General features: G+C 39.7%; 1 protein-coding gene and 1 long non-coding RNA gene across 2 annotated transcripts in view; one reads left to right on the forward strand and one right to left on the reverse strand.

The window, feature by feature from the left end:
- Positions 1 to 3822: 3822 nt before the first annotated feature.
- LOC118324612 lies at positions 3823 to 4787 on the reverse strand. The gene is made up of 3 exons (XR_004796568.1): positions 4670 to 4787; positions 4380 to 4476; positions 3823 to 3970 (listed from the first exon to the last, which is right to left on the reverse strand). It is a non-coding gene; the product is annotated as an uncharacterized LOC118324612 (long non-coding RNA).
- A 2846-nt stretch (positions 4788 to 7633) lies between these two features.
- si:dkey-150i13.2 (mitochondrial carnitine/acylcarnitine carrier protein) overlaps positions 7634 to 10989 on the forward strand; it is a 9561-nt gene continuing 6205 nt past the window's right edge. Inside the window, exons 1-3 of the mRNA XM_035657032.1 lie at positions 7634 to 8054; positions 9920 to 10012; positions 10396 to 10523. Coding sequence (XP_035512925.1) covers positions 7953 to 8054; positions 9920 to 10012; positions 10396 to 10523 — 323 coding nt within the window. The 5' untranslated portion in view covers positions 7634 to 7952. The remainder of the gene's footprint in view (positions 8055 to 9919; positions 10013 to 10395; positions 10524 to 10989) is intronic.

The following is a 10989-nucleotide window of genomic DNA, read 5'->3' on the forward strand; positions in this document are numbered from 1 at the left end:
AAACAGAGGTAAAAAGACAATCATCTGAAAATACTCATTCATCAAGAAGCCCCCCCACCCCACCCCTCCCCCAATCTGAGACACATTTTGCATTATTAGATACTCCATTCATTAACGGTCTTTGATACAACATAAAACAGATGCCAGATAGCAAGATTGAGCCTGTTCTGTGCTTTGAGGCTGCTGCAGTGATGTGAGGCTGATGGCTGGTAGGACTTGAGATAGGCCATGTTAACTTAATGCCTCTGTCAGTCAAAGGGTGCCCAGTCACTCTCACTACCACTGGTATGGTCACTATCTTCGATGGCCTTGGGGTGAGAGATTGCAGGACTATTCTCCTCTAGTGGAGTGGTGATAAAATCCAATGTGAAAGCCCAGAGCCTGAGGCTATGGGGCCCTCACAGATTCAATCTAGCTACAACTTTACCACTATGTAATATCACATACTCCAATGTGATACTGTGAGACTTATCTTGACATCTGTAATAATAGTGAATTTGAACGCATTTGAGGGGGGAAAGGACCGAGAAATGTGCATAGAGAAGATAAGAAAATGAGAGGACACTGCAATGTCACAATGTGTGAATGGCTGATTAATTTATTCTTCACTTTTTGTGATTGGATGATTTACATTCAGCTGGACCCTGGAGGCAGAGATGATGATATCCAAATAAAGGAAGATGTCTCCGTGTATCTCAGAAGAACTACTACTTGGCTTTTGGAGTTTATTTTAAGTCTTCCAAAATTTGTTTTCAGGCACATTTTGGTGCTCTAATTTATTTAGTAGACATGAACTATTGAAGAGGAAACTTTTACCCTTGAGTAACTCCACGTGGGAGGTGATTAGCAGAACACTCAAAGAGACAACTTAGTTTCGTTAGTTTTAGTTAGCATTTGAAAATGTCACCTCTGGCAAGTTATGATTTTTTTACATTTTGTAGACAAAACAATTGATAAAAAATACTACTTAATTTAATTAGTTGCAGCCCTAGATATTCATGACTATTTGCACCTTAGGAGATTTGAAAAGGAGAAGAGGAAGAGGGCAGAAATTATGATTAATACAAGTTTTGTGAAAAAGATACCTTCTCCTTCAAGGCAGCAGGCGCTTATAGAAAAGGGAAAGTAAGTTGGAGATGGCGAGAAAGGAAATCTGAAAAGTGACACAAACACTGGACAGAGCGCAGAGAGAAAAAGGGGAGGAAAGTGACAAGTGACGGTTAAAAGGCTGGGAAATGTTTGGAATAGCTGATGTGTTGAAAAAGACAAGAGGTGGAGTGAGTGGAATGCAGGGAGCAAAACAATGAAAAGATGGTGATAAGAAGCATGAGAGAGTGGGCAGGGGAAGGAGGTGGAGAGAGGATGATACAGCAGCAAGGGTGAAAGAGAAATAGCAAGGGCGAGATGGATAGAGAGAGGTGATTGTGTGTTATTCTGTGGACACCATTCATTTACACATGGAATAAGAGGCCGGGGCTGGCCTGTAAGCGGCTGGGCTGGTGGGGGCTAAAGTGAAATTGGCATTTTCAATTTGTTCCCTGACATGTCTGCCTTGGTCTTTTCAGGCATTCCTCTGCCTCACCCTCTCTTGCAAACCTCCTTTCCCTCTCTCTCTCTCTCCCTCTCATTATTCCTTCCCTCTTCCTCTTTACAAACCTCCTCCCCCATCAATCTGAGTAGGACTTTCTCTCCCCTGCCTCCATCCCCCAGAACGCCCACAGTCAAGGAAATATGGAGCAGATTCCTTTATTGCATATACCAAACATGTCCAGAGAAACACATGTGCACACAGTACTATAAATATGCATTCTGCACACGGGACAGTTTCCAAGAGATGGATGCCAGGAAATGCATCAAAGACTGATTGAATAGTCTATACAGGATATAAAAAATGATAAATAAAAACACAAGAAAACACAGGAAGACACACACACACCAACACATGTTTTGGATGTCAGCTATTATTTCTCTCCACTGAAGTCCGAGCACATGAACTGCTTCAATCTTTCCCTCGCTCCTTCCCTCTCCCCCAGGAGACCACCCAGTCTGCCTGGGAACAAGAGCACCTCTTCACCGGGTGGAGATGGAGAGAACGTATGAGTGTGTTTGACTGTGTATAAGCATGAAAGACAATGAGAGAGAGGAAAGGGAAGAGGAGGAGAAAGGGAGATGCACAGGGGTACTGCACTGAGAACATGTGGATAAAGAGAGAGCCAGAAGGAGATATTCATATCTGGCAACTGTTTTAGCAACTATTCTCTTTGCCATTGGAACACTAGAGAACAGGCAGGCTTTGCAAATTCACACATTGTCAAAACAGCAGCAGCACTAAAGCTCCATTAAGCTATGTTTGAGATAAACATTGAATCAAGCGACTGCTCATTAAGAGAAATGGGTTGCAAATTGTTTTAGTTGGCCAGAATGACAAAATCAAAACTATGCTAGCTCAAATAAAATCTTGGACAGCTTCTCCTAGCACAGCAGGCCACACAAGCTAACTGCACAGCTAGAAATGGCAGAAAGCTTAAGTAAATGGGTGGCTGGTGAAGAGAGGGAATATTGTTAATACTATTAAAATATATTCTTCTTTTAGGGGTTAAAGGACCAAACCAGAGCTAAAAGTTGCTGAATATAGGATTTGCATTCCTCAAATGGTAACTCAACAGGATACTGCTCGCTGGGGCAAAGGATATGCTGGTTTCTTTTTTCATACACAAGGTATGTTTGGTGTTGTTTGGGTTGAGTGTTTCATTGCCAAATATGTTGTAAGTTGCATAGTGTCTCTATCTTCCCATTCCACTGTCATTAACTGTCTAGCTACCTTGCTACTCTGTTGTAAACCCTCAGGACTGAAGACAGTAAAGGATACAGGGTTCAAGCCTCCTTCCACTCCCATCCCCGCTTCTCTGCTGACCGACCAATCAGAGCAAGGCCTGATCTCCCTCTGAATCACCTGAGTGGGGCCAATTCCACTGATGGAGACACAGATGATAGATGTGTGTGGACCTCTAACCCTGCTTTACACTCTTAACAATTGTTCTCCCTGAACACTGCACAGGAGTAGAGGTGCTGGCAGCTCAAACAATAACACTGCCTGCCATCTGCCCTCCCTACTTCATTCCATGTTACAGGTCTGTGTTTGCACATCCATCCTCAAAAGGGGGTGATGCAGGGATCTGCTTGTGCATGTGCCTTCACTCAACAACAAACATGAATATTTAGTTAGGGAGAAGTGTGTATGTGCGTGTATGTGTGTTTAATGGGCAGTAGAGGGAGGGGGAGGCAAAGGAAAGGTTAGGTTATGATCCAAAGCTCATCTCCTCTCATTGCACCAAAGGCTTATTAAACTTTTATACTGAACCAGCATAGTTGCGCAATGCACAGTTCGGGGAATACACACATGCACCTTGTACATGGTTTATTCAGTGCACAGCAGATTCCAATATGAAAATGCAAACATTAAGCAGGACACTCTCAAAAAGGTCAGGATTTGCATGTGTGAAGGGGAGAGAAAAACATAAATAGAGGAACAGAAATCACAATGTTCTGTATTGTATGATTTAGTCCCAAAACCCTTTACAGTTTAGAATGAGAAGGTGACGGTAATAATCCCTTTGTGTATAGGCTTTGACATGAGAAGACATGAGAAGACCCTCTTAAAAACTGAAGTTGAGTGGAAAGACAAAAACAGGGTTAGGTAGTAAGTGTTTTTTTGAACATAAAATACACAAATACTGAAGAAACAGAGACAGACAGACAGATGAACAGATGAGATGTGTGAATAAATCTTTAAGGAAGAGTAAAATGACACTTTCAGTCACTCAGAATAACACCGTGTTATTTCCGTTACCTTCTGGTCGACCTGTGCAGGTGTGAGCTTCTCCAGCCCTCTCTGCACCTGCGACGTGCTCGGCTGAGTGAACGTTGTGTCATCGTCTTCTTCCTGAGCCACTAAGCTGCCAGACTGCCTCTAAACGTGAAGACATCGGCTGAGATTCACTGTCTGCACACTTTACAGCCACTAACACATCAGATACACATCAGCAATTCATGTTTTAATGCTATAAAACACGTCTGGAGCGGATATCCAAGCAATTAGGTTAGAGAATAGTCTCCAGATTAATAAATAGGATGTAGTTAATAGTATTTTACAGCTCAATATAAATGGTTTTCACTTGTTTCTGTACAAAGAGTGCTGACGTTCAGAGAGGAGGGGAAGAGGCGTTCAGGGACGTCTGAGCGGATATTTAAGCAATTAAATAAGAGAATAACCACCAGATTACTCAACATTATGTAGTTAATAGTATCTTAAAGCTTTCTACAAGTGTTTCTTCACTCGGTGCAGTGATAATATCCAGAGGAGGAGGAGGAACACTTACTCTGCTCTGAGAGGAGCTCTGTGTGTGTGACAGCCGCTTTCTCTGAGTCATGGTGGATAAACACAGTCACACACAGATCCACAGGCAGCTCGGGAGGCTTCAGAGAACACAACAACAACAACAAAACAACAACAAGAGAGTTAAAACGCGGAAGTGACACGGCCAACGTGAAGCTAAAGTCTGCTAACTGCCTGTTTTAAATAAAGTTTAACGTTATTATGTGAAGTCTCTGCGGCGTTAGCGGGGTGCTTATATATTATAATAATATAATAATATAAATATTCACTCACTTTCTCTTCAAATGTGAAAAAAACTCTTCGTTTGTTTCCGAAAACTCCCGCCGCTACTGCGCTTTCTTGTGGCGACTGTTGATGACGTCAGAACGAGCGCGCCGGCAGTGCTAACGACAACAACAACAACAACAACAACAACAAACAACAACAACAAACAACAACAATGAACAAATACACACAACATACAAAGAGAACAAATAAATCTAAAAATAATAATATGTTTGAGAATATAAATATATATTTCCAAAATAAAAGACGAGGCAAAAAACAAAACATTACGTTGTAGTAAATAGTATTTCAATCACTAATCAATAATAACAACAATAAACAAATACACATAACATACAAAGAGAACAAATATATATAAAAATAATAATATGTATAAGGTATAAGAATATAAATATATATTTCCAAAATAAAAGACGAGGCAAAAAACAAAACGAAACAAAAACAAAACATTACATTGTACGAGGGAGCTGTAAACTTAAATATAACGTATCTAATTTATTACAATTCAGTCTTCTAATATGGGTGTCAATCTCTTAAAACTTTTTAAAAAATCAATAAGGCAACTTTAATCCAGAACTCTTGTGAGTACATTTGAAGAAAAGATGAGAAATTGATTCAATTTCTGTTTCACAGAAAGAACATAATGGAGAAATATTAAATATCTATCTTCTGCTTCTTTTTCAGGTTTTAATAGTTGCTTATTAGTGCATTACCGCCACCTACTAGACTGGAGTGTGGAGCAGTAGATTGGCAGAAAATATAAGACAAAATATATAAAGTCTCTCTATTATTCCTGTTATTGTTCTATATAATTAATATAATATTAATTAATAAAAAGATTATGTCCTTTTCATGATTTATTTCCAATTATCCGGTCAGTGTAATAGCCCCTCCCCTGTGTTCCCTCCTTTCTTCATCATATTTGCTCTAATCTATTAATACATAAATATGTTTGACAGTTTCTACCTTATTACAATGAGTACATTACTCCACTATATGGTTCTTGCCTTTAATATGTAGCGTATGTTTTAATCCTGTATGTCCTCTTCTGAGAGAGGTAATGACTTTTCCTTTGAGCTCCTGCTCTGTAATCCACTAATACCAACATGTTTGTGTATCCTGTAAAGACGTCTTCCAGCGTCACACAAGGTCCAGTATTCCTGCCAAGGTTTGTGTATATGATCCTCATTTAACTTCTGCTTTACTTTATGGTATTTGTATGTCAATTTGTCTGCTTTTTTTTCTTTATTCAAACTATTTACAAAGACACAATGACAGTCTTCAGGAATATGTACAAAATGAACCAATAAACAAAAAAATATTAACACAAATAAATAACAATAGCCAGGAAATGAAAGTTCAAACAGGCATTGAAATAATAATATACAATAATAATACAATTTGATGTTTGCCATATCATCATTAGAAGTGATGTAACGTATATTTAAGACATATAAATATATGAACAGGGATGACATAACCGACATCAGAGGAATCAGATAAGAAGAAGAATTTAGTACCAGTATCTAGTGGATTTAGCTTTTTCAGCCCTGAATAATGTCTGCAGGTATTCTCATAAGGCAGCACACAGGCCCAACAACCTCCACCGTTACTGTGAGGCAAACTGAAGGTCACTGAGATGGAAATATCAAACATTGTTATTAATCTCTTGTCTATCATTCGGACATGACGGCTGGACAGTAAGAAGACACTATTTTTAGAGTTTCTAGTGAGAAAATCAACCATTAAGAGGTACCCTTCAGATCTTTTACTTCAGTAAAAGTAGTAATACTACAATGCAGAAGTAAAAGTCCTGCACTGGAAATTGTACTGAAAAGTACAAAAGCATTAGCATCAAAATATACTTAAAGTAAAAGCACTCATTTTGCAGAAAGGAAAGTCAGAATAATGTTTTATATTATATGTTGTGGGGCTAATCTTAATTTTTATATCTTTTGATACTTTATATACAGCTGGGTGACTTGTGAATTTCCCTCTGGAGATCAATAAAGTCTAATTGATATAATAATATAATTTACTTGTTTAATAACTAAATTAAACTAAACTTTTCTTAAACTAAACTAACGTTATCAAATAAATGTAGTGTAAAAGGTACAATATTGCAGTGGAGTGGAAGTATAAAGTAGCAGAAATACTAAAGTACAGATACCTCAACCCTGGAGTCTAATGGCAATTCACCTTTAAATGGACTTGGACATAACATGATATACCCATGTGTTTTATATCATAATGTACAGAAAGACCTCAGCTCTCTGCATAATGAGACACCATTTGTCCATGAGCACTGTGTAAAGAGATAATCTAATTCTAAAGCTGGAAAATGGAAGTCTGATTTTTGAAATTCTTCCAATCTCTTGTGAAAACACACATTTACTCATGTGGACCAGTTGGTCTTAGGTTCACAAACTAGTGGAATATATGAATACAATTGTATTGTACTGTAATTAATAAATAAATAAGACATTCATTAAGTAGTACTACTGGTTCCCGACCTGGAGGTCAGGACCCCCACCAGGGTTCGCTACTGGGGTTGCAAGAAAACGTATATACACAATAGGCCGATATGTCAACATTTGGTTCACTTCTGTGAGGAAAAGTGAATCCTAAGTTAAGTAAAATGTCTAATAGAACAATGACCGAGCATCAGGGACAAGAAAACACTGAATTTATCAAAAAAGAAGCTTTTTAAGTCTGTATGAATTATATAAAACACATAATACAGACAGAATATTTTATAAAAAGAAGTCAATGCGACCCCTATGTCGAGCTTTGGTGACCTCTAGTACTAGTAGACCCACAGGTTGGGAAACCACTGCCTTAAGGGATAAAGAGCGGGAACCAGTGACCTACAGTATCTGAGTACACATGCTGGTGCAGTGATATGACCGCAGGGGGGCGCTGTGTGTATGTGTGTCGGTATAAATAGTGCAGTGTGTGTAGAGGAGGCAGTTTGTAGCAGCAGTGGGGATAAAGTCACACTCATTGTTACACTCACACACAACTGTGTGTGTAGTCTGCAGTAAAAGTTGAGTAAAAGTCGCTCTCAGCTCTCTGGAGACAAAGTCCAGCGCCGCACTGTACGTGGCAGCAGCAGACAGACAGACAGCTGACAGACAGACAGACAGTAGGCAGACAGACAGCAGGCAGACAGACAGGCGCAGTGTCTAACAGCGGCGGTGTGTGCGGACTGTCGCTGCGGGGTGAAGAGGACCGGGGCCCGGCTGTCTGCTCTGGCCATGCGGGGGAGAGGATGGGGGAAGAGGCAAGAGTTTCTCCGCTCAAGAACTTCGTGGCTGGGGGGGTCGCCGGAGCCTGTCTGCTACTGGCGGGACACCCACTGGACACCATCAAGGTGACTGTCCAATAACCTGTAGTCTAACACAGCTTTATTCTTCCCTTAGAGGACATTACACTGCTCTCTCCTGTTGGTGGGGCTTTTATTCTGGTGGGGGGTTTATTCTAGTGGGCTTTTATTCTGGTAGGGGTTTATTCTAGTGGGCTTTTATTCTGGTGGGGGTTTATTCTAGTGGGGGTTTATTCTGGGTTTTGTTTGAAGTTTAAAGTCAGTGATCAGATGTAGGTGTTGAGGGGATTATTGATAAATCAGCTTAGACTGCCACTGAGGCCACGAGGCAGCTGTAAAACACACAGGAGCTGTGGTGTGTGGAAGGGTTAGATTAGAGCGGACTACAGATTAGCAACTAAAGGTTAGATTATTACATAAAAGTCAGTGGAGGAAGTACTGCTAAATGCGGGTGCTAAATGAGTGGTTGTGTCCTTTCTCCACAAAGTTCAGACTTAAAGGCGATTCAAATCGAGTTGTGTTTGTTAAAATCAAAGTAATGTGACTATTTCTGTCTTCCGAACTACTTTCCTACAGGATCACAAGAAGAGACCCAGGAATGTGATTGTTGGATTTTAAATCAGTAGAGGTTGACAACAAAAGTAATGTTAACTAATTATTATTACTGAAATGTATTAGTAATTAGTTACACTACTAGTTATTAAAATAAGAAATGTTTTACTGCCCAGACATATATACACATAGTCTACTCAGAACAGTAATGTAAACAAAGTGATGTAATTTCCACATTAAAATCTCCTCCTACTGCCTCGTTAAAAAATACAGAATCTATGAATATGCAAATTCTGTTTATTTCTAAAAGTTTTCCTGCTGGACCAAAGATGTCTCCTCCTCCACTGTGAAGTCCACTCTCAGTGTCTGTGCACTGCTGGATCTCACTGTACAAGTTTCAGACTGGACCAGGACTGACTTCCTGAGTATTTGTGATGTCACAAATCATGCTCATAGGCCCCGCCCCTTAAAACCTGATTTTCAGTGATCTCAGAGAAGCTTTCCACTTTCAGCAGATGAATGTAAAAAACATCCTTCTAGAGTCAAACTCTGCACAGACATCATCCAACCATCACACTGTAGGAAGGAAGAAACACTGAGTTCTGAGTGGAAGGGATTTAAATGAAAGTACTAAACATTCACTGTAGATACAGTTCAAGTAAAAGACGTAATAGTATATAAATATAATCAGGTAAATGTACTTTAAGGTCCAGAGTGTAACACTGAGGATGATCTATTGTCAGAAATATAATATAATATCTATAGCTATGAATATAAGAGTCATTGTGTGTTTGTTACTTTAGAATGAATGTGTCGAACCTAACTCATAAATCAAAGGTTATGCACATACACACAGGGACCTTCTGTTAAGCCAACAATTGTAAAAGTAATTTATCTGAGTGTTTAAATGTGAACATGTTGTATCTGATTCCCACATTAACTGTCAGATGCTCACAACACCCTGTTTTCTTTATCAGCGACCCCGAGCTGCAGACGTTGATGGGTGTTTCTCTTTATCTTATGTCTCAACAATCCTCCCTTCACGTGGTCAGAGATCTGTGTGTGTGTGTGTGTGTGCAGCTGACCTTTATTCAGGGTGTCTGCAGGGTCTTAAAAAGACAATCCAATATCAGAATTTTAGGCCTTAAAATGTTAAAATGATTTTGACCAAGCTGTAACAACAAAAGAAAGCTGCCATGGAACCAAAGCAGATTTTACTTTATATCCTTTGTGTTTTTTTTGCCAGTATGGATGTAAAATGGGTCTTGAACTGATTTATAATGGTCTTATAAAGGTCTTAATAAGTCTTAAATCAGTTTGAACTTGCATAAACTCTGTTCTAATGTTGGTCTGTTGTCCAGGTGAGGCTTCAGACGCAGCCCAAAGCCTCCTGCGCTCAGTATGTGCTCTACACAGGAACCTACGACTGCTTCCGCAAGACCATATCCAAAGAGGTGAACACACACACACAGACACACACACACATACACAACAATGATACACAAAACACTTATTACAGAGAAAATCTAGCACACATTTTAAACAATTTTCCAGAAAATCAGATTGATAGAGATAAACAGCTTGTGGAACTAGTTCTCCTGTCGGTGCCATTAAACCATCGCAGAAGAAGAAGAGGACGCAGCAAGATGACGTCATTAAATGATTATTAATTCATTAATGAACATTTTTCGCCATTTTCAGACATTTTATGGACGAAACAACCAACTGATTAATCGAGAACATGGTCAACTGATTAATAGAAAATAACTGGTAAATTGAACCTGTAAATTTCCCATTTAATTCATGTCTATATGTGTGTGTGTGTGTGTGTGTTCAGGGTATCCTCGGCCTCTATAAGGGTATGGGGGCTCCTCTGGCGGGCGTGGCTCCGATGATGGCCATCAGTTTCTTTGGGTTCGGTCTGGGAAAACAGCTCCAGCAGACAAACCCTGACAAACCTCTAACGTAAGTAAAACCACGCACTCGCCAGCCAGATCAGCCCCGGGAGTCTGGATGAAGCTAGTAATTTGTCCGCGTTAGCAAGCAAGTTAACGTTAGCCAGATAAAACCACAATATCACAATGTATTCCACAAGCTTTGCAGTAACGTTAGCTTTGACTTTGGACTTTGTGTCGGCCGTTTGTGAACGTTAGCGGACTCAGAGAGGAACGATAATCCTCATCCCTACAGAGAAACACATATAAATCAGTCCACAGGCAACAAAGAATGTCGGGGGAGGTTATGTTATGTTACAACCTGCTCACCCATTGGCAATAAAAAGTGATTAAATAATAATTAAAATGCTTCACAATCTTACATATGGGACCTTTAACTCCCAGCAGTTTGTGGTTGAATTCAGCAGCTTCCACTGTAGAGAAGTGGAAGTTAATATTTAACTGTGTCTGGATAATAAATCAAGGAAGGAGTTTAA

Source organism: Morone saxatilis, unplaced genomic scaffold (genome assembly GCF_004916995.1).
Source record: "Morone saxatilis isolate NCDOM2014 unplaced genomic scaffold, NCSU_SB_2.0 Contig15, whole genome shotgun sequence".
In the NCBI taxonomy this organism is placed as follows: domain Eukaryota; kingdom Metazoa; phylum Chordata; class Actinopteri; family Moronidae; genus Morone; species Morone saxatilis.